General features: G+C 38.3%; 1 protein-coding gene across 1 annotated transcript in view; it reads left to right on the forward strand.

The window, feature by feature from the left end:
• The first annotated feature begins 407 nt into the window (after positions 1–407).
• The window catches only part of LOC126252851 (protein lifeguard 4-like), a 29,017-nt gene continuing 4,922 nt past the window's right edge, over positions 408–24,502 (forward strand). The window contains exons 1-5 of the mRNA XM_049953802.1: positions 408–527; positions 721–850; positions 15,246–15,354; positions 15,777–15,882; positions 18,861–19,012. Coding sequence (XP_049809759.1) covers positions 730–850; positions 15,246–15,354; positions 15,777–15,882; positions 18,861–19,012 — 488 coding nt within the window. The 5' untranslated portion in view covers positions 408–527; positions 721–729. The remainder of the gene's footprint in view (positions 528–720; positions 851–15,245; positions 15,355–15,776; positions 15,883–18,860; positions 19,013–24,502) is intronic.

Below are 24,502 nucleotides of genomic sequence, written 5' to 3' on the forward strand. Positions count from 1 at the left end.
TTTTCGTTGTTTTCTGTTCCTTGCAAGCTATAGCTAATGTAACTGCAACAAACGCTTTCTTTTGGCTGTTCGACATCTTCACCTTGTAAAATCGCTTTGTCTACTGCAGTTTTTGTCAATGTTATTAATAGTGTGAGTTCGCTTCAATATATATTAAAGATTTGACAAATAAGTATTGTCAATACATATTGACCGTGTGCGGCCCCTTTACAGCCCAAATGTCTGCAACTTGTAAACTCGCTGTCACATTACTGGTCTGCAAAAACAGTAAATATAGCCTAACAAATAATTACTGAGGACATCAGTACTCTACAGTTTAACTATTAGACTATTCCGTTTGATGAATTCTCGTGTAAGCTTCATCTGTCCTTCGATTTACAATTTTCAGGACAGTCGGCAATAAAACTCTGTAACTTCTTTGGCCGCGAAAGGTGGCAGTCGAGAATACTATCTTCGTGGCTATAACATAGTTTAGTGACATCAGGTGATTGTGTTTTGGGAGTGACGTTTATAGCTGTGCGAAAAAAGTAAGTAATAATGCCGGTGGAAGTGTTTACGTGGTGCTATCCTATACATGCAATCAAAATATACAATTTACATTGCTCTGAAAATAATTGTATAGATATATTCCCAATGGCAATTACTTAAGCACGCACTGAAATATAGCAACTTTCGCTGACATAAGCCAGCTGTCTTGAGAAAACGATTTGTCGTCTACAGATCAGTAAAATGGCAAGTATACCCTTGATGTTCGCTCAAGACGATGTGGAATTTGGTGGTAAACCAGTTATAACAGAAGACTTCGCCTACAATAATAATGTGAAGCAAGCAGGACTTAAAATTCGATTGGGTAAGTAGGTTCAGCAATTTGTTACAATGCTATCTTCGCCACCTCCTCCTAATTTACTGAATAAACTTTAACTATTGCAAGATTCATTTGCTTTGAGGGAAATCAATCTTGTTTGTTGTTGACAAAATTCAAAATTTGTTTGAGTTGGTTTTCTGTTTGTCATAGTGCTTGGTAAATTCGAAAATTATGACTGCCCTTGTAAGAATTAGGAAGCAATATCTCGATTTGTACCACTTTGATAAAACTATATAGACATTTGTAAAATAAATTATTGACAATTAGCCTTTAGTTTGCACCAGCGTACCAGTTTACCGGTGCTTGACCAAACTGCAGTTTACAACTAACTGAAGACCATTTTCAAATGAGTAACAGATATTGGCATCATACTTGGACTCTTGCAGAATGTCCCATAATATGATCAGTGTTCTCTTTTAATTCATGCTACTGAAAAATTCTGCCATTGCTTTACAATATGGTTTGCACGAAGGTAGTCTCAGAAATGAGCTTCTCTATTACTCCCCCTCCCCCAAAGAACTGTTGTTTAAGTGGGTGATGGAGGTAATCAACCTGCATCATTTTTATTGCTGTTGATTGACACAACCCTGTTTATTGCGAAACATTTTGACAGTTATTTTTAATATTCTGGTTGTATGTCATTGTGTCAAATCAAATACAACTATGAGGGTTTCATTCAGCTGTTGCTATTGCAAAAGCCTCAGGGGACACTCACCAGTATGTTTGCCAAATATACTGTGCTGATTTGTAGACCTGGCAGCATTATCAGTCTTTTATTCCAGTTAGCTCTCCCATTCCTTCCATGAACAAAACAGGGCAAAAATAGTGGAATGTTACGTGTCACAAAAATGCTCAAAAATTTGCAGGAAAGTATATGCAATAATCCAAATGATGTAAAATAATTATATGATATAAATGTTGTTTTAACAAATTGATCAATAATGTAACCCACATTTAGTGCATATCATTAGGATGACCAGATGTGAATCCTGTTTTTGTGGATTCATTCAGAAATTTCTGATCTTGCTTTGAAGCTATCATAGTAAACACTCAGTTCATATTTAATGTAGTTTTCTTTATAAATATATATGGCTGGAGGTTAAATTTAGGAGTTTTGTATTAGATAATAGAGGAACCTTGGCCGAGTAGTTTGGTGCATTTACGCACGTCAGCTATGACTCATTGGGGGCAAGGGGGGGGGGGTGGCAAGGGGTGTGTGATATAACTCTTACCCTGATGATATTAGTTTAAATACCTTAATTGCAAGAATTCTTGAAAGCTGGAGTTGCACCACTGAATAGACACATGTACAGATGACATAAAAAATTCGAAACAGTACAACCTAATGCCCTGTCCAACAAAAAAATTGCCATATAGCACACTGTGTCAGGTAAAGTCACATATTTTAGTATGTTTACTTTTCAGAACTCTTTACTGAGGTCATTTCCAAAACAGGTATATGTGCTTCAACCTTATGTGCTTGTTCAGGATTAATCCCATGGATGGCATCTTTGTACCATGAACTAGTCTACTTGAGTGAACTCCTTTTTCACTTGCAGCTTATGGGAACTTTGTGCTATTCAATCATCAACACACAAATGCTTCCAATTGCTTGGACAGCCACAGTGAAACAAATGATATTAGAGTGAGAAAATGATGATAAAGTCATCAAATGTTGCAAAGTTGATTTTTATCTGGTAGGTGTTCAGAAGACCTTAATAGAAACTTTGCAATACAAAAGCTGCCTAAGAGAATGATTCAGCCCTTCACCTTAGACCAGTACAAGTTACCTATCTTGCTGGAGAGATAAGAAGGAAAAAGTGACAAAAAGGTTGGGAGAAAGGAAGTTAACAGGATGTAAGTGGAAGCCACATTTAGTAGAGGACAGATGTTTCTGTTTGTGTGTATCACAGTTTCAAAATTTTTAACTCCATTTGTCAGGTACTGTAGATATTACCTCCACAGAAAGAACATCCTCATTGGGAAAAGAGATTGGTGTAGAATGGGCATATTTGTGCTGGATGTGGCATGCCACTTACACATTTCCACTTACCTCTAACTTGCAAGCAGTTGCTTGGTAAATTACTAAATGGCAGAAGAGAGAATGTAGCATAGATAGCTATTTGGACAGGCTAAGTGGACACCAGTGTTCAAACATTGGAGCACCATTCAGGAAGGGAAAGTAGTGCATCATATTGAAACACTCTTCTCACAGTCTTTGGGACACTGCTGAAAGCAACCCATTATTTCCAAAATAACAAATATTGAAATAACTGAAGACGGCAAGGAGAGATCATGGTAAGAGTTCCACCAATTCCACATTTGTGTCGAATACCATCAGGTAAATTTAATGAAAAATTGGGTGGTGTATTTTTGCGGAAATACGGAAGCGTCCGATCCCGCCCGTCTGCTTTGACACATGACGTCACAAATATGGCGGAAACAAGAACAAACACACACACACTTTCCACAAGAAGCCTAATGACACTAACGGGACAAGTGCGGGAAATGGGGTGTTTTGGGTGCGGGGCAAACTAAATATAAACAAATTTAGATGCCTTGCGTAGCTACAACGTGTAAGTGAAAACAGCCATGCATGAATACCCACCCACCTCCCCAGGGGTCGTAACCCCTGCAACCCATAGAAGATAAAGATGTTTCAGTAGCTGATTAGTGTTTTTTGTCCTTTTTTAAAAAAAAATCTCACGGGATAGAACGAACAGATCAGAAAGATAAATATAATAAACTAAAACAGAAATTGGAGGAAACAGATAATTAAAATAAGTAATAAGTGTTTTTAAATTTAAAAAAAAATCTCACGAGATAGAACGAACAGATCAGAAAAGTAAATAAAATAAGATAAAACAGAACTGGAGACAGCCACACTCAAACCAAACTCCGCGCCATCATGACGTCACACACGACAACACCCTTACGTCACGGGTCAAAGCCGACGCGTGGGATCGGACGCTTCTGTCGACCCTTTTTGCTGCTATGGTATGGGATAGTAATCTCCAGAGCTTGTTAAGATACATACCTGTAAAATTAATGGAACGTTTTGTCTGAGTTAAAAGTATCACCAATTAGGATCGAGCTTTCTCTTGCTGCAAAAAAATCGGCAAAGGGTATGTTAGGTCCTTGATTCTACTAATAATGAAGTGTTCAATTGCTCTAGCTCAGTGTGAGAACTGGAATTCTTATTGTAAGTCAATATCGTTGTTTGCAGCACACTTCTCTACAGTTCATCGTGACACCGGAAAGACTACCTCCAAGGTTTCTTTTTTACTTAGCAGATGAAGGAATTTCCAGATAAACGGGAGGCAAGTATTTGAATCCTTTCTAGAAAGGCGATGAGAACAATACTTGGCAAAGTAGTTATCATAATGGTACTTTGTAACTGTATATAGATCCCCATGGGAAAATTCTGAACTTTTTCTGAGGAATCTTGATTGCTGTCTGTGCTGTCTGTCAGACAGCAACAAGCAGTTAAGTCTGTGCTGGCTTCAGTGTAGATTTTCTCAAGGATTCTGATAGGGAAAATGATGTGAAAACCTTATTTAGGTCATACAATTTGATTTCCGTAATTAACTTTCCAAGAGGGTGGATAAAGGCAGTAGAACTGTAATTGATAATATTTTCTGTGGTGAAGCTCAAGACATGAAAATAACTGTTTACCCAGCAACAAATGATCTCTGTGATTATGATGCGTACTTGTTGTTGTTGTTGTTGTTGTTGTTGTTGTGGTCTTCAGTCCTGAGACTGGTTTGATGCAGCTCTCCATGCTACTCTATCCTGTGCAAGCTTCTTCATCTCCCAGTACCTCCTGCAACCTACATCCTTCTGAATCTGCTTAGTGTATTCATCTCTTGGTCTCCCTCTACGATTTTTACCCTCCACGCTGCCCTCCAATACTAAACTAGTGATCCCTTGATGCCTCAGAACATGTCCTACCAACCGATTCCTTCTTCTAGTCAAGTTGTGCCACAAGCTCCTCTTCTCCCCAATCCTGTTCAATACTTCCTCATTAGTTATGTGATCTACCCATCTAATCTTCAGCATTCTTCTGTAGCACCACATTTCGAAAGCTTCTATTCTCTTCTTGTCCAAACTATTTATCGTCCATGTTTCACTTCCATACATGGCTACACTCCATACAAATACTTTCAGAAACGACTTCCTGACGCTTAAACCTATACTCGATGTTAACAAATTTCTCTTCTTCAGAAATGCTTTCCTTGCCATTGCCAATCTACATTTTATATCCTCTCTACTTCGACCATCATCAGTTATTTTGCTCCCCAAATAGCAAAACTCCTTTAGCCTACTACTTTTAAGTGTCTCATTTCCTAATCTAATTCCCTCAGCATCACCCGACTTAATTAGACTACATTCCATTATCCTTGTTTTGCTTTTGTTGATGTTCATCTTATATCCTCCTTTCAATACACTATCCATTCCGTTCAACTGCTCTTCCAAGTCCTTTGCTGTCTCTGACAAAATTACAATGTCATCGGCGAACCTCAAAGTTTTTATTTCTTCTCCATGGATTTTAATACCTACTCCAAATTTTTCTTTAGTTTCCTTCACTGCTTGCTCAACATAGAGATTGAATAACATCGGGGAGAGGCTACAACCCTGTCTCACTCCCTTCCCAACCACTGCTTCCCTTTCATGTCCCTCGACTCTCATAACTGCCATCTGGTTTCTGTACAAATTGTAAATAGCCTTCCGCTCCCTGTATTTTACCCCTGCCACCTTTAGAATTTGAAAGAGAGTATTCCAGTCAACATTGTCAAAAGCTTTCTCTAAGTGTACAAATGCTAGTTTTTCCATTCGTCTGTAAAGAATTCGTGTTAGTATTTTGCAGCCGTGACTTATTAAACTGATAGTTTGGTAATTTTCACATCTGTCAACACCTGCTTTCTGTGGGATTGGAATTATTATATTCTTCTTGAAGTCTGAGGGTATTTCACCTGTCTCATACATCTTGCTCACCTGATGGTAGAGTTTTGTCAGGACTGGCTCTCCCAAGGCTGTCAGTAGTTCTAATGGAATGTTGTCTACTCCCGGAGCTTTGTTGCGACTCAGGTCTTTTAGTGCTCTGTCAAATTCTTCACGCAGTATCATATCTCCCATTTCATCTTCATCTACATCCTCTTCAGTTTCCATAATATTGTCTTCAAGTACATCGCCCTTGTATAGACCCTCTATATACTCCTTCCACCTTTCTGCTTTCCCTTGTTTGCTTAGAACTGGGTTTCCATCAAAGCTCTTGATATTCATACAAGTGGTTCTCTTTTCTCCAAAGGTCTCTTGAATTTTCCTGTAGGCAGTATCTATCTTACCCCTAGTGAGACAAGCCTCTACATCCTTACATTTGTCCTCTAGCCATCCCTGCTTAGCCATTTTGCACTTCCTGTCGATCGCATATTTGAGACGTTTGTATTCCTTTTTGCCTACTTCATTTACTGCATTTTTATATTTTCTCGTTTCATCAATTAAATTCAATATTTCTTCTGTTACCCAAGGATTTCTACTAGCCTTCGTCTATTTACCTACTTGATCCTCTGCTGTCTTCACCACTTCATCCCTCAAAGCTACCCATTCTTCTTCTACTGTATTTCTTTCCCCCATTCTTGCCAATTGTTCCCTTATGCTGTCCCTGAAACTCTGTACAACCTCTGGTTTAGTCAGTTTATCCAGGTCCCATCTCCTTAAATTCCCACCTTTTAGCAGTTTCTTCAGTTTTAACCTACAGTTCATAACTAATAGATTGTGGTCAGAGTCCACGTCTCCCCCTGGAAAAGTCTTACAATTTAAAACCTGGTTCCTAAATCTCTGTCTTACCATTATATAATCTATCTGAAACCTGCCAGTATCTCCAGGGTTCTTCCATGTATACAATCTTCTTTTATGATTCTTGAACCAAGTGTTAGCTATGATTAGGTTGTGCTCTGTGCAAAATTCCACCAGGTGGCTTCCTCTTTCGTTTCTTACCCCCAATCCATATTCACCTACTATGTTTCCTTCTCTCCCTTTTCCTACTGATGAATTCCAGTCACCCATGACTTGCAGAGCTAGTAGGCATATAAGCTTGTACTACTGTTTTAGGCGTGGGCTTCGTATCTATCTTGGCCACAATAATGCGTTCACTATGCTGTTTGTAGTAGCTTACCCACATTCCTATTTTCCTATTCATTATTAAACCTACTCCTGCATTACCCCTACTTGATTTTGTGTTTATAGCCCTGTATTCACCTGACCAGAAGTCTTGTTCCTCCTGCCACCGAACTTCACTAATTCCCACTATATCTAACTTTAACCTATCCATTTCCCTTTTTAAATTTTCTAACCTACCTGCCCGATTAAGGGATCTGACATTCCACACTCCGATCCGTAGAACGCCAGTTTTCTTTCTCCTGATAACGACATCTTCTTGAGTAGTCCCCACCCGGAGATCTGAATGGGGGACTATTTTACCTCCGGAATGTTTTACCCAAGAGGACGCCATCATCATTTAACCATACAGTAAAGCTGCATGCCCTCGGGAAAAGTTATGGCTGTAGTTTCCCCTTGCTTTCAGCCATTTGCAGTACCAGCACAGCAAGGCTGTTTTGGTTAGTGTTACAAGGCCAGATCAGTCAATCATCCAGTCTGTTGCCCCTGCAACTACTGAAAAGGCTGCTGCCCCTCTTCAGGAACCACACGTTTGTCTGGCCTCTCAACAGATACCCCTCCGTTGTGGTTGCACTTACGGTATGGCTATCTGTATCGCTGAGGCACACAAGCCTCCCCACCAACGGCAAGATCCATGGTTCATGCATACTTAGTTAGGATAAATAACAGTATGTGGAAATCAGTTAGACTAATTAATGACTCCAGTACAAATGTTTTTCGGGAATAGTTTACAAGAGAGAACCTGTGATGAAATATATGATAAACCAAAGGCGCACACAAAATTTAATTTGTTCCATTATAAATTCATATCATTATTTGAAAATGATGAGTCACAGATAGCAGTTATACTTAATAATCATTTCGTAAATGGAGTAGAAAGTATAGTGACTAACAGGTAAAGAGAAAAATCACAATAGTACGTTGAAAGAGGAACCTTCATGAAATTCAGTCATTTGAATGTATCACCAGCTTCTCCTTCTGAAATTAAGAAAATTAATTAATCTCTCAAAAATAAAAAGTGCATCTGGTTTTGATGATGTTTCCAGTAGAGTACTAATGATTTGTTCCCATATAATAAGCCCAATCTTACCTGAAGTATGTAATGCATCACTAATTTAAGGCATTTTCCATAGAGACTGAACTATTTCTTTGTCAGACTCCTAGCTAAGAAAGCTGTTTACGGTTACTAAGGAATAGAGACAGCGTTGGACAGGAATAACCACTGGCAATGATGCATGACACAAAACACAATATGTATGTAGTAGAGGTGGCGTGATAAACTTATAACAAAAAATGGTCCAGATTTCACCTCATGGGAAAGCAGAAGACATAAATAACATTCATGTTTGACACAGGTCCGACTCCAACATAAAGTTAGATATCCTCCTCGGGCACTAACACACATTTTGCACCTGTTATTCATGCTGGCTACCCAACTGTCATGAAATCATTGGGGGATACTATCCAACTCCTCTGTCAACATGGTTTTCACTTCTTGCATGGTTCAGGAAGGAGGCGTTCATAGAGAAACACATCTGTGAAGAGTGTCAGAGGCATGCTCTTGGCAGTTTAGATCTGGGGAGTACACAGACCTGATGGCTCTCGATCTTTCACTGTAATAAGAGTCCATCCACATGAGGTGGCAAATATGAGGTAGCCAAGGAGGTGGAAACGTGGGTTCTACTATGCCAAGACTGCTTGGTAGCTACAACAGAAAACACAATTAATTAGCAGGAGTACAAAATAAGAAAGTATTTATTACTTAACTTTGCTGTAGTCCATGATCAGTTGGTTGACGATTATAGAAGCCGCGACTAGACCAAGCATCTGTAGAATGACATACTTTAAAGTCACAAATCTTGCGGTGACAAATTAATCTTTCGTAATCTTCAATGTCGAATCTGGTGAATTTGAAGACTAACTTGGAACGGAGCTACAAAGACTTGATGGCAGCCATGGTTGAGCTGCAGACAATGACTAACATCAGCACTAGCTGACCACTGAGCGCAGCTATGAACTATAGACTGGCACAACTGCACTACTCTTCTGCTGCACATGAAGTGGCGTAGCAGCGCCTCACAGCGAGCATAAGTACTGCGACTGGCTGTGTACTCTTTGGCTAACACAGCCGTTCTTCTGTTCCGTTTATCGAGAGAATCGCATCCGGCGGATCGATCTCTCAGGTGGCGGTGTGGTCGTATGACTGACGACATCACACCGACCGTTCCATATGTTCAATATTTTAACTTTCCGATGTGTCCGACATCTCAGAAGTCCTATGTGGGTGGGCATTGTTGTCCATAAACAGAAAATCAGGACCTACCACACTCCTAAACAAATGGACATGATCCAGAATAATCTGTGGTGCTGTACTGTGCCTTGCACAAAGATACGCAGCAGTGTCTGTCAGTTTTGCATAATGACTGCTCTCACCATAATGCCATACTGATGACATTCATAAACATTCAATGGAGTTTAACATGTCCCCTCCCTATGTGGTAGCCAGAATCACTCACTACAGTGAAGCGATATTTATTGAAGACCATCACTCTAGACCAATGTCAATGACCCCAACCAAAATATTTCTTACACCGATGAACTCTCTTTTTTTTTTCTTTCTTTCTTTTTTTTTTTTTTTTTCTTGTATTATGTTGGTGTGATCGAAGTGGGATTCATTTAACAGCCTCTGAGCGTACAAACCAGCCTGAGTTAATTGCTACAAGTGGTTCTGGCAGACATGTGTCCCAGTAGCAATAGCAAGATATGTAGCTACCTGACTAGGAATGAGAAGTCTGTTCCTTTCCACCACTTGGGCCAAGTATAATTCCTCTTGCTGTGTGTTGGTCCATCAACAACCACCGGCATGCTTTCACATACTATTTCCATCATCAGTGGCCTTTTTTAATTGCAAGCCGACACTTTTGAACACACACATTACCGTGGCCACAATAATGACATTTTGACCGAGTTCGAGCCATCCAACTGCTTGTCCATGGTTGTAAGCACTCGAATGATGCATTGCAGAAATGTTGCCAAACCACACAGAATATCACCCTAATTGGTTCTCAACAATGTCCGTTAAGCACTGTATTGCATGAAATGTCGGATGCATACAGAGCATTCGTGCACAGGCTTCACTGCAGTTGACACATCCTGCCCTCTACATTTCCTTTTACTATTGTTGGTTGGATGTTCTGTAGTAGCAATTGCTGATTGTTCTATCGCAGTTGGCAGCTGTCCCTTAGCAATTGTCAAGCAGTGTAATATATATTGAAGATAAGGAAGTACTGCAGTACACAACTACTGCAAAATCACTTCTAATAGTAAAATATACGAAATCCAATGATGACAGAAATGTGATGTAACATAAAACTGATACAGCAATTCTGAAAGGAACTGCACTACCAAAAAATCATGAGAGCTAACGAAAATGTGGTATCGACAACCAGAGTTGAGCTGTGTAGCTCAACTTGAAAGTTCGATACCACTACAAAAATTCCAAGACACATCATACTAAAAACTGTCAAGAAGCAAGACCGATACACAGAGTGAAAAATATGATAACTTAATAAAGGCGGTATTAATATCAGTCAGTCTGTTTACAGTCACATGGTACCAAAAAAACCAAAACTCGCTTATATGATAAATATAAAAAATAACCTCAACATCTTAGGTAAAACAAATGCCATTATACCTATCTCTTACAATCCAATGTAATTATCGTCAACTAACAACACAACCATAACATACGTAAAAATTGCAGTAACACAAATTTCAGTAACTGTGAACCACCCATTATGCACGTACACACACATACCACACATACAACAATTAAAAAATAATAAAAGAAACATAAAAACATGCTTACTGAGCAAAGTCAGCTAACACATAATCTATAAATAGTGAAATTAGTATGTCATCACCACACTGTTTCAAAGAGCAAGCCTACACTTTCAAATCAGGACCCTTCCTGACAGAATGCCATATGTATGTCCCACTGACATCATCACATACACTGGGCCCTGGCCTGAGATGCGGCAACTTGGGTCAGTCTCACACATTCTCCATGATTGTAACACTTCACATACTCGGCAATTAAACTGAACAACTTTAGGAATTTAATAGTTCTCAACATGCTTCCCCCATAGCAACATGCTGTGACCTGCTCTTGATTGTTGTCGTCAAATACATAACTAACAAAAAATGAAACGTAAAATTAAATCTTCGGCCGTAAACAACGCACTACACCAATAACTCCAAACCTGAAAATGAATCTACATTGTCCGTAACTGTCAACATAAAAATAACTCACTAAGAAACCACAGCAAACCCCTCTAATATTATTGTCACAAACAGTGTCAAAGGACTCCCAATATCACTAACAACTCTTACAAATAATTCAGTAAAATAAACATCCCACACTAGAGCATGCCACCACATACAACATGCCCTCTCTAATAGTTAGTATTCCAGTTTTCTGAAATAAATCATTATATGAGCCTCTATGTTTTACATGACAAATTATTCTAATAGCCTTTTTCTGCATCTTTAATAGCTTGCAAAGGTCTGTTTTGTTGTGGCACCTCATATTTCTATTTCATAGTTTGTACTGGATGATACCATATTACAATAAGCAGTTGCTAGTAGCATTGCATTATTTGCCAAGTGTATTTATTGCAAGTATATTTTTAATCAGTTTGCCAATTAGAAAGTGAACATGCACATTCCCTTGAAGTGTCTCTTATATTGTTATACCCAGGAATTTTACGCAATTCTCTTTAATGGCAATATCAGTTACAACGCACAATTGCGTTACAAAAACTGTTTGTGTTGTGGAGTTGAAATCCACTATGCTGTTTTCTTAGTGCTGACACTAAGGTGACTTTCTTTGAAATACTGAACCTGCATACTGTCAAGTGGAGTTTATTTGAACAGGTGAGGCTAATATGAACATGACATGGTAAAAGACACAGAGAGGTATTGGCGGATACATTAATAGTTTCTTAACACCTCCAACTTTTGTCAGAATGGTTCCTATATAGTATTTTTCGGACAAATCTCACAATGCCAATGAACATTTCAAAGCAGCTTTGTTGTGCCTAGACCATACAGCCTAGACACAATGCTGTAGCCGATAGGGCACGCAATGCTAACGCAGACGGGCGTGAAGTCTGGAACATGAGACTTATAAATGAATAAGAAGAAAAGTACGTAGATGCTTGTTACTTAACTTTTAATTAGTCCTTGGAATACATCTCTCTTGAATATTAGTAAGCTATAGGCACTGATACAAATGGCGCCTTGCTAGGTGGTCGCCAGTTAACTTAGCAGAGGGCTGTTCTACTGTCTATCTCTCGGCAAATGAGAGCAAGGCTTAGCACGTCCAATCGCTAGCTATGTTGTCCGTACAACTGGGGACGAGGTCTCCTCAGTCTCTCGAGACCTGCCGTGTGGTGGCGCTAGGTTTGCGATCCCACAGTGGCGACACGCGGGTCCGACATGTACTACAGGACCGCGGCCGATTTAAGTTACCACCTAGCAAGTGTGGTGTCTAGCGGTGACACCACAAGCTTCATGTATTCAAATAATACAACTTACATGCTTTGAAATGCTTGTAACAAAGTACTCCACTGACAAGGAAATCTGACATTAAAAATATATGCAAAAAATCATATATCCACTCTCTGAAACCATATTCATCACGTGTAGATATACTGGACGTTAAAATTCACTGTCTTTTAGTTAGCAAAACGTAATTTTTTCAAAAATAAAGTAGTAAGGTTCGGTGGTGAATGTGGATATGTCGGATTGAGGTACAATCCTCCATTAATCATACAATTTTTTTTTTGTCAGTTATCACTTCTTTAGCTTCTGGTAATGGTTTGTTAATATGAAGGAGCAGTATGCCTCAGAATCCACTTTGAATTGTAAGGCAAGGGCATTCGGAGCATGCTTGGTAAAGCACTGTGTTGTTAAAACAACTTTCAGATTGATGAAAGCTTTACTAAGTAAAAGCAAAGTCTACTTGCTTCATAAATAATTATTTTTCAATAATTTCATGTGAAAGTATTACTGAGAAGTAAAGGGAAAAGAAAAGGGTTAGGTTTAATGTTAACTAAAAGGTCAATAGTTGGGTCACAAACTCAGATTGGGCAGAGGTGGGGAAGAAAATCAGACATAGACTTTTCAGAGCAATTATCTGTGCATTTGCCTTATATTATTAAGTGAAACAGAGGAAACTTAACTGTGGATAAATGATGATGTTGAACCCCATTCCTCCCAAATGAGAGCCTAGTGCACCACCTTGTGTGGTGTGTTATTCAGTTGGCAATATTTATTACACATTGAGAAAAGTTTGTATTTTGCATTTTGTGATGTATGAGGGTAAGTCAGTTATTATCCACAGTTTAGTTATATTTTTGTTTATTATGGTAGTACTGTCATCTTAGGTTGGTGACACATGCTTTGTTTATTTGTTGTTTGCAATCTTCAAGTTGCTAGGTTGGTTTCATTATCGCTGCCATACTGTTACTCATGACTGCTCCACTGTCTATTTGCACCAAAGAAGAGCAATGTTCAGTAATCGATTTTTTGTGGTCAGAAGGCATATCAGGGGCCGAAATTCATTGAAGACTTTCGATACAGTAAGGGAACAGTGTTTTGCCACAACGGAGTGTCTACAAATGGATTGAAAAATTCCAAAATGGTCGCACAAGTGTTACACACGATGAATGACCTGGACGACCGTTTACCACCACAAATGAAATCACCATTCAGTGTCCACGTGAAATGATTCTCTTAGACAGACAATTAACTATTAACAAGGTGGCACATCGTCTGCAAATTAGTCGTGGTTCTGCCTACAAAATCATCCAGACAGACTTGGGTTTGATGAAGTTTGTGCAAGATGGGTCCCAAAACAACTCACACAGTTGCATAAACAAACGCACTTGGACATCTGCAAAAACATTTGGATTACTATGGTAACGAAGGGGACAACTTCTTAGACAGGATCATTACTGGTGACAGAACATGGATCCATCATTACAAGCCAGAGAGTAAATGGCAGAGTATCAACATCCAAATTCGCCATGCAAGAAATAGTTTAAGACTCAACCGGTCCGCAGGAAAACTGATGTTTAAGGTTTTTTGGGACACACAAGGTCCAGTACTGGAACATTAGGGAAAAGGGGCACAACAATAAACAGTGTATGTCACAGTGAGATGCTTACTGCCAGGCTAAAGCCTTCAATTCGAAGCATGTGCCGAGGATTGCTGCCAAAAGGTGTTGTGTTGTTGCATGACAATGCCCGTCCGCATACTTCTGCCCACAATGTTGAAACGCTCCAGAAACTCAAATTTGAAGTACTGGATCATCCTCTATATAATCCCGATCTTGCCCATTCTGACTGTCACTTGTTTGGTCCACTCAAACAGGCATTAAGGGGCTGTTGATTTGCCTCGGACAAAGCAGTGAAAGAAGCGGTGCATTCCTGGCATGCAGCTCAACTGAGAACTTTTTTATGAGGGCATCAGGAAGCTTGTATGACAGTGGACCAAGTATGTTGAAACACAAGGAGACTATGTTGAAAAATGATGTTCTTGTAAGTTCTCTATTTGATTACAATAAAATTTTATAACTACTTGGCGGATAATAATTAACTTAACCTTGTAGGTAGACATAGAATGTTGAAATTCTTTGTGCCTTCCATTATGCAGGAATTTTCAATTAGAGGTGCTTTTTAGGGTGCATACAGTGATTCATGCTTTGAATCTAGGAAAGTTTCATTCTTCTTGTAAGGAGAGAATGAACTTTCAAATGTAAACCTAGCCATTATTGTAATAAATGCCATGCTCTCTTCTTCCTTAATGTTATCAGACTAGATAAAAAAATTGTCCCCCATGAGCCATATTTTTACCTACACAGTCACCTGGCAAGGAAACAAATCCATGTATTACCATTAGACTAATAGATAATGTAAACAGGATATGACTTGCTGTACTGAGAGCCTGAATTCATATTCATAGTCTTATGTTCAAAAACAATGTTGATCTCTTGTTATTACCTGTAATTTGTGTGGTGGAAGATAATGGGTGTAAAGACTTCGGCAGTAATGATTCTAAAACAGTTTCTCAGTGTTTAGTCCATCACTTAAACAGCCAGCCACTTACCACATTGTACTGAACTGTAATTTCTTTACAGGCTTCCTGCGCAAAGTCTATGGATTACTCACTGGCCAGTTGTTGATCACTGTTGTTGTTGCAACTGTTTGTATGACAAGTCCACCAGTTCGTGCAGCTGTTCACAATAAGTGAGTAACTGAATAATCTCTTTTACTCAGTTTGTAACTGTATTAATGTTCTGTAGTGAAATAAGAAAACATTTAATCAAGTGAACAGAATAACATACGATAAATGAAAATCTATGGTATATAATCAAAGATAAAAAAATATCATGTACCTGATAACACTGAATGTAGTTGTCATTTTGTCATTAAGCAACACAACTGTTCAGAAATTCACCTTCACAAACTGCCTAATGTTACCCTACTGCTCTTTTGTTAATGGACCATAGTGTTTATACATTGGCTCCAAGGCCAAATGATAAAGTGTTTTTCATTTTTAACACACATTAAACATCTGATAAAACTATTTAGGTTATTATTTCATAGACAAACATATATTCACACAAAATTTAAGAATTTACTTACATATGTGGTTCCTTCTTTCACAGTGACTGGCTGTTATCAATTGCCTTTATTTTAAGTCTTGTAATCCTGGTGGCTTTACATATCAAGAAGAGAGAAACGCCAACAAACTTCATATTACTGGGCTGCTTTGTAAGTAAAATCTTCAAAATTCTAATGTACTTCCATTTATGTGAATGTAGCTCAGTTTCTATAAGGTATGTGGAATTTATCTACAATATTTAACATTTGTTGCATTGTTGCAAATTGTCATTGCATTTTTTGGTAATATAATATTGTAAATAAAATAAGATTTAAAGTTGAATAAGAAGTACACTATTTTTGTTCTATTAATTTTTGTTTATTTCAAACTAGTTTTTGGCTTATTAGACCATCATCGGGAAACAACTGACTGGTGTCTGAAAGGACCCCAGTTCTTAGGTAACCAAACATTATAAGCAAAGATACAGTCACTTGCATTGTATTGTGAATCAGACTCGTTTCTTAACAATGAAATTATACTTTACACAATGGACAATTTTAAGCACAATAAATAATTAAACTGCCCAATATTACGGGTTAAATGTCTGTAATGCTAAATTTTGTGAGGTCTTGACATTGGCTGAGAAACTGTTAAACTGAACACTCTTCATTTATGTTGTGCAACAAACATATTTTTTAACATTGTAAACTAAAATTTTGGCAATGGACATTATTATACAGACTAATTAAAATATAGTCTTACAATATTACAGGTTACATTTTTACAATGCCATAGTTTGTGAGGTCATGACATTGGTTGAGAACTATCTAACTGATCACTATTAACTTATGTCGTGCAGCAAACAGTTGTTTCCCGATGAAGGCCTAATAAACCAAAAACTAGTTCAAAATAAACAAAAATCATAGTACTTGTTATTCAGTGTTGTATATGAAATTGTTCTACCAAGAAGTAATCGAAGAATCCATATATAATAAAGTATTTACAAGTAAAAGTGAGATTTAAATGAGCAATTGGGGTGGTGGGTATGAAGTGTTTTTGATATGATGCACATCAGCAAATTATTCATAGGTTTTGTTAGAAATGTTTCGCAGCTGTGAAAAATTGCTCTTTGTCTGTAGGTTTTACATTTGTCATTGTGGCATGAACAATTTTATGTAAACTATTCTTTACTCCCTTACATACCAGCCGCATAAGGATTTGTGAAGACACAAGTAGACAAGTAACATCTTTGCACCCCCCCCACCCCACCCCACCCCACCCCCCCCCCCCCGCCCCCCACGCACACACCACACAAACACACTGGATATGGAAACCTTAATATATTTTTTGTAGAAAGTACTGTCAGTCTTGCAGCATAGTGACGTGCAAGTTGTAGATGTAAATGCAGAACTTGAAGACTTAAAAGTATATGCGTACCCAAATAACACACTCTAAATTATTGCAGTATTGTGGATGGTTCAGAAAATTGTTTGATTTATCTTCGTCTTCAGTGTGTCAGCAAAAGCTCACTTATTTTGTATGTTTTAAGTTCCCAGTTTCCTAAAACTATGCGAGATAAGAATATGAAAAATTAATGCTCTGCCTCTTAATAAGAATCAGAACTATTTCTCAAAAAGCAGATAACACAGATCACTGGAAATGAAATTATAGAGTTGCAGAAACTTTATTTACCTCGTGTTGAGGATCTATGTTGAAACAAGTTTTTAGAAATTCAGAGTGGAAAAATGAAGGTAGGCTGTTATTCAGTTTGAAGGTGAGCTGCTAAGATGTGAGCAGTCACAATGAAGTAGAATGAAGCTATCTGCTTATCTGACAGTAAATGCTGCAATGACAGGAGGGTGGACAGATGGACATGTTAGAATGTTCCATGAAGTGACTAGATGTAAGCCATAAAAAAGGTAGTGTGTTAGTGGTTCAGAAGGCTCCTGAGGTGAGTGAATGCAGGAATAAATCTACATATAGAAAAGAAAGGTCAAGAATAGTGTCAGTGGCAAATACAAATACATCTATCATGGAAACTATTTGCATAAAAAAGTCAAAGAAAGGAGAATGCTATTCTTTTAAAAAAATGCAGTATCAGTTTTATTAAATTTTCGTGTTTGACCTAGACCAAATTTGAGAATCCTGTAACTAAATATGCTGCCCAGTATTGAGTTTTATTTGTACCCTGCCGCTCCCCCTGTACCTGGTCGTGCAATTTCTCTACTTGGTTTCCTGCTTCCCCTGTGCTAACTGCAGCATATTTCCATGTTCTCACTCTTGTCACTCCATCAGTCTCATTTTCCTGGGTTCATATTTTGATCCATTTGTATTTGTTTCTGTTGCTATATTTCTTATACATCCCTTTTATTATACTCCCTCTTATAGTTCCTTCCATTTGTTTGTGTCTTTTATCATTTCCTCTACTGCTTTGTGGAGTTTTCAAGTGTTGAATGACTAGTTTTTCATTTAATACATAATGATACAGACATAAATATCTAAATTTTGAAATTCATCCTTTCATATTAATCTGAAACCTTCATTTTATGTTATCAACATCAGTACTCAAAATTTTACGAACTTTTCCTTTTAATACCAGTAAACAAACATTGGGGACTGGCATCCACTTGTCTGCAGACAAATGATGGGGATAGCGCTTAGCAGACTTGAAAGATTAGCAGTAGAAGAATGCGTTAGACAGGAATAGGAATATTTCATTAAGTTGGTTGATATTCTGAGTTTAACATCAAGTAAATGTGGTCAGTGCTGAATTGTTTTCACGTACATAAAATATTAATGCAGACACTTACGATAATGTGTGTTCCTGTTACCAACCTGTTACAAATATACATTTTCTTCTCTGCCAAGCCTGCTACCTGTTTAATTAACTTTTTTTTGCAAGTTAATTTCTCTTGTTCATTTGTATATTTCCATTTCATTCTCTTGAAGCACTCTTTAATTAGTTTGTGTACCAGTATTGTACCTCCATTACAACTGTTATGTACTTGTCAGGTAGCACCTGTATTTGGTGCTAAAAATCTTACAGAACAATTATCATCATATTTCCTTTGCAGACTTCAGTAAATCATTTTATCAATCGTTTTTACCCAGAAGAGTTTGTTATTGCATCCTTTCTTTTTTTTTTCAGACAGTTGTACAAGCCTACACAATTGGTGTAGTGCTGACGTACTTCGAGCAGGCAGTCGTCCTGCAGGCTTTTGTGATCACCTTAGCTGTTGTGGCAGGACTTACAGCTTTCACATTCCAAACAAAGAAGGATTTCTCATTCTTGGGCCTTGGGTAAGTGCTTAGCAACACCGTATCCAAATATACCATATGTTTCAGAAAGAAATGAACATATGTCAACAGGTGATTGTGTGGTCCACTCTGAACGGGAAGTATCATTCTTGTCCGCCCCGATAGCTGACTGGTCAGCATATCGGATTGCCATCCTACGGGCTCGGGTTCGAGTCCCGGTGGGTTGGAGATTTTCTCTGCTCAGGGACTGGGTGCTGTGTTGTCTTCATCATTATTTCATCCCCATCCGGCACACAGGTCACCCAATGTGGCGTCGAATGTATTAAGACCTGCACCAAGGCGGCCCCAGAAGGGGCCTCCCGGCCAATGACGCCAAACACTCTTTTCCATTTTTTTTTATACACATTCTTTACACAGTTGTTTCACAGATACAGCTGTTTGAGGCTGTCAGGAGGGGGATGGTTCAAGCATTATTACATTAATAGATTATTACTAATTTCTAAGTTCAACATTGGCTCAAATGGCTCTGAGCACTATGGGACTTAACATCTATGGTCATCAGTCCCCTAGAACTTAGAACTACTTAAACCTAACTAACCTAAGGACAGCACACAATACCCAGTCATCACGAGGCAGAGAAAATCCCTGACCCCGCCGGGAATCGAACCCGGGTGTGGGAAGCGAGAACGCTACCGCATGACCACGAGCTGCGGACAAGTTCAACATTCTATTAGCATAACAGCATTTGTCCCTCTGTGCTGCAAGATGGCACTTTTAAGTAAGAATTATAAAAGTGAATTTACAGTAAAAGAAACAAGCAATGATATGTTGGTACAGAATCACCTGCACTGTGGTCTTCCCTTATAAATCCAAATAACTACCTTCAAAACCACAGAGAAAAGAGTTTTATGTTCACATGACAGTGGACAAAGTAGTGGTTCATACTATAATACCTTGACATACATTTTGATACTAAAATAATATAAATGGACCATGACTGCCTTACTGCATACATTGAGATCAATAAAAATATGTAGAAAATCAGTTACAAATTTGCTTGCTTTACTTAGTTGTAATCACTAAATATGAAGATCTTACAGTTGTACATACAAGAGAAACATAACCTTTTACATTAGTACTTGCTACTTGTAAGGGGCTAAACTATTCTCTCTGCATCATCTGTAAATAAAATAGACAACGGACTGCACTTACAGAATAAATGGAGGTGTGTCAGAATTAATTCTTGGTTTATAAAGATAACCCACACTGTGAAGATGATGATAAATGACTAAAGACAAGTAGCACAGGAAGATCAATGTAATGTCATTTTCTTCAATTACGATAAAAGATAACATTGACTTGAGTGTTGACTGTTATTCTCACATTTTTGTATGTGTTCATTGCAGGCCAAATAGCACCAAATTTTTAATATTGCTTGTCAAGGTAATTCAGTAGTTCCAGTGGAACATGTGTGGATCTCAGTGCTTAGGTATACCAAGAGAAGAAGAAATTATGCTGGGTTGAACAAGGGACCGTGTGAGCCAACCAGTGGTACCACACAAAAAAATCAAATGACCAGAGAATTATTCACTCAAAACCATAGCGGTATAAGACGCCACACTTGGTCCGCCAAAGGCCTTGTCCAAAAAAAGAGGTTGGAGGGGCAGAAAAAGTCTCTGTAAAACCTATTGCCCTTGTGATGGGAAAATGCCCCTAAAACTAAGAAGAATCAACAATGCTCAACAGTGTGAGGATGCAGAAGGCAGTGGAAACCACTGCATAAAGACACGGAATATCTATCCCTAGGACATGTGGCCTGTAATTGAAAAAGTGTCGTGATTATCTCTCTATTGGTAGACGATTCCAAATTAGTTTCCCATATGAATCTTCTGAAGGAGACTGCCAATGGGAACCTAAACATAAGAAGAGGAAAAATTGAATAACGAATTAAAGGGTAATATACCAAGTGTCAGGGTGTTGTACGTCAGAGTAAGGAAGCCATAAAATTTGAAACAGAAAATGCAAAGGCTCAGTTTATGTTTAATGAGAATTAGTGAAGTGAAATGGAAGGAAGATAAGGATTTCTGTTCAGACAAATATAGGATAACTTCAACAGCAACAGAAAATGGTACAGTGGGAGTAGGATTTGCTACAAATAGAAAAACAGGACAAAGAGTGAGTTACTCTGAACAGTTTAGTATAGTGTTGGTTACCGCAGAACTGACAGCAAACAAATGTCAACAACAATATGCAGAAAATGAAGATGTAAATTAGGAAATAAAAGGGACAATTAAATGAAAATGAGACAAATGGGAAGAAACAAGCAAATTGTTTGTTATTTCAAAGGTAATCACTGTAACTGTTAATGCATTTATCCTACTGTGAGACAAGGTGGTCAGTGCCCACATTACCGAGGTTTTTCAGAGTACACTGCAGAAGTTTCACTGAGAAGCCCTTGCCCATCATCTATACAGTCTCGATCCCTCTGCATCTGATTTCCATATTTTTGGTACCCTGAAGAAAGACATTTATGGCCAAGGATACAATCGTGGTTCCATAGGCATCCGCAAGCTTTTCTTCCATGAAGGCATTGACCATCTTGTTTCACAGTGGGATAAATGTATTAGCAGTTACGCCAATTACTTTTTTTCTGTCTGTCTCACTTTCATTTAACTGTCCCTCAAATACGAGGATACTGAAGGGATAATTCAGCTTGTAAAAGGAGCTGATTATCTAATAATCAGTGGTGATTGGAATGTGGTAACAGGGAAGAGAATAGGAAAAAGAGTTATGGGAGAATATGGGCTTGACAGTAAAAATGAGAATAGTCCCACATTCAGATATCCGGGAGGGTACTGCCAAAGGAGACCGTGAGAAAAAGATTGAATTACCAACAAAGGAACAGCGTTTGAATAACCAACAAAGGATTAACGTTCAACAAGTCAGGGCATGGAATATCAGAAGTTTGAACGTGGTAAGGAAGCTAGAAAATGTGAGAAGAGAAATGTTAAGGCTCAATCTAGCAGAAAATGGTTTAGTGGGGGGTAGGTTTCATTATGAATAGGAAGGTAAGGCAGAGGGTGAGTTACTGTGAGTAGTTCAGTGGCAGGGTTCATATCAACAGCAAACCAACACCGACAATGGTAGTTCAGGTATACATCCCGATGTCACATGTTGAAGATGGAGAGAGAGAGAGAGAGAATATATGAGGATACTGAATCGGTGATTCACTGCACAGAGGGAGATGAAACTCTAATAGTCATGGCGAACTGGAATGTGTTTGTAAGGGAAGGAGTAGAAGAAAGGGTTACAGGCCAATATGGGATTGGTACTAGGAATAATAGAGGAGAAAGACTAATTGAGTTCTCAATAAATTTCGGCTAGTAATAGTGAATAGTCCGATCAAGAATCACAAGAGGTGGAGGCGTACTAGGAAAAGGCCAGAAGATATGGAAAGACTTCAGTTAGATTACATCATAGTCAGGCAGATATTCCAGGATCAGATACTGGATTGTAATTCATACCCACAAACAAATATAGACTCAGATAACAATTTAGTAGTGATGAACAATAGGCTGAAGTTTAAGAGGCTAGTCAGGAAGAATCAGTGTGCAAAGAACTGGGATACGGAAGCACTAAGGAATAAAGAGTTCTCTAAGGCTATAGATACTGCGATAAGGAATTGCTCAGGAGGCAGTTCAATTGAAGAGGAATGGACATCTCTTAAAAATGGTAACCACAGAATTTGGAAAGAAAATCATAGGAACAAGGAAGGTAACTGAAAAGAAACCATGGATAACAGAAGAAATGCTTCAGTTGGTGGATGAAAGAAGGAAGTACAAAAATGTTCAGGGAAATTAAGGAATACATAAATACAAGTCACATAGGAATGGAATAAATCGGGCGTTCAGGCAAGCTAAGCCAAAATGGCTGCATGAAAAATGTGAAGAGAGAGAAAAAGAAATGATTGTTGGAAGGAGTGACTCGCCATATATGAAACCCATACAGCCTTCAGTGAAATTGAAAACAAGTGTGGTGACATTAAGAGAGTAATGGGGATATTCCACTGTTAAATGCAGAGGAGAGAGTGGATAGGTGGAAAGAGTGCATGGAAGTCCTATCTTAAAACATGATAAAAGAAGAAACAGGAGTTGATATAGAAGAGATAGAGGATCCAGTATTAGAATTGGAATTTAAAAGAGCTTTGGAAGAATTAAGATTGAATAAGGTGGAAGGGTTATGTAACATTCCGTCTGAATTTCTAAAATCGTTGGTGGAAGTGGTAAAAAAGTTTGTGTGTAGAATGTATGAGACTGGCGATATACTGTCAAACTTTCAGAAAAATGTCATCCATGCAATTCTGACAATTTCAAGGGCTGAGAAGTGTGAAAATCATCACACAATCAGATTAACAGCTCATGCATCCAAGTTGCTGACTAGAATAATGTACAGAAAAATGGAAAAGAAAATTGAGGATGCGTTGGATGACAATCAGTTTGGCTTTAGGAAAGGCAAGGGCATTAGAGAGGCAGATCTGGCATTGCGGTTAATAGTGGAAGCTAGACTAATCAGGACACATTCATAGCATTTGTCTACCTGGAAATAGTGTTCAAGAGTGGAAGATTAAAAACAAAGTGCTCAAGTTAAAAATGGTATAAGACAGGAATGTAGTCTTCTGCCCTTACTGTTCAATCTGTACATTGAAGAAGAAATGACAAAAATAAAAGAAAGATTCAAGAGTGGAATAAAATTAAATGTAGAAGTATATCAGTGATACAATTTGCTGATGACATCACTACCCTTAGTGAAAGTGAAGAAGAATTACAGGATCTGCTGAATTAAATGAACGGTGTAATGAGTGCACAATATGGATTGGGAGTAAGTCAAGGAATGTACGAATATAATGAGAAGTAGGAGGAATGAGAACTGCAAGAAATTTACGATCAGGATTGGTGATCACAAAGTAGGTGAAGTTAAGGAATTCTGCTACCTAGTTAGCAGTGCAAAAAGGGCATTTCTGGCCAAGGGAAATCTACTAATGTCAAACATAGACTTTAATTTGAAGAAGAAAATGTCTGAGAATGTACATTTGAAGTATGTATTGTATGGTAGTGAAACATGGACTGTGGGAAAACCAGAAAAGAAGAGAATCAAAGCATTTGAGGTGTGGTGCTATGGAAGAATGTTGAAAATTATGTTGCCCGATAAGGTAAGAAATGAGGAAGTTCTGCACTGAATTTCCAAGGAAAGGAGTATATGGGAAACATTGACAAGAAGAAGTTACAGGATTACAGGGCATCTGTGAAGACTTCAGGAAATAACTACCATGGTACTAGAGTGTGCTGTAGAGGGTAACGTCCAACAAATAATTGAGAACGTATGTTGTAAGTGCTACTCGGAGATGAATTAGTTGGCACAGGAGAGGAATCTTGACAGGCCACATCAAACCAGTCAGATTACTGATGACTCAAAAAAAAAAAGTAAGAATGAGAGAGGAGAAAGACTAACTTAGTTCTGCAGTAATTTTCAGGT

Source organism: Schistocerca nitens, chromosome 4 (assembly GCF_023898315.1).
Source record: "Schistocerca nitens isolate TAMUIC-IGC-003100 chromosome 4, iqSchNite1.1, whole genome shotgun sequence".
In the NCBI taxonomy this organism is placed as follows: Eukaryota; Metazoa; Arthropoda; class Insecta; order Orthoptera; family Acrididae; genus Schistocerca; species Schistocerca nitens.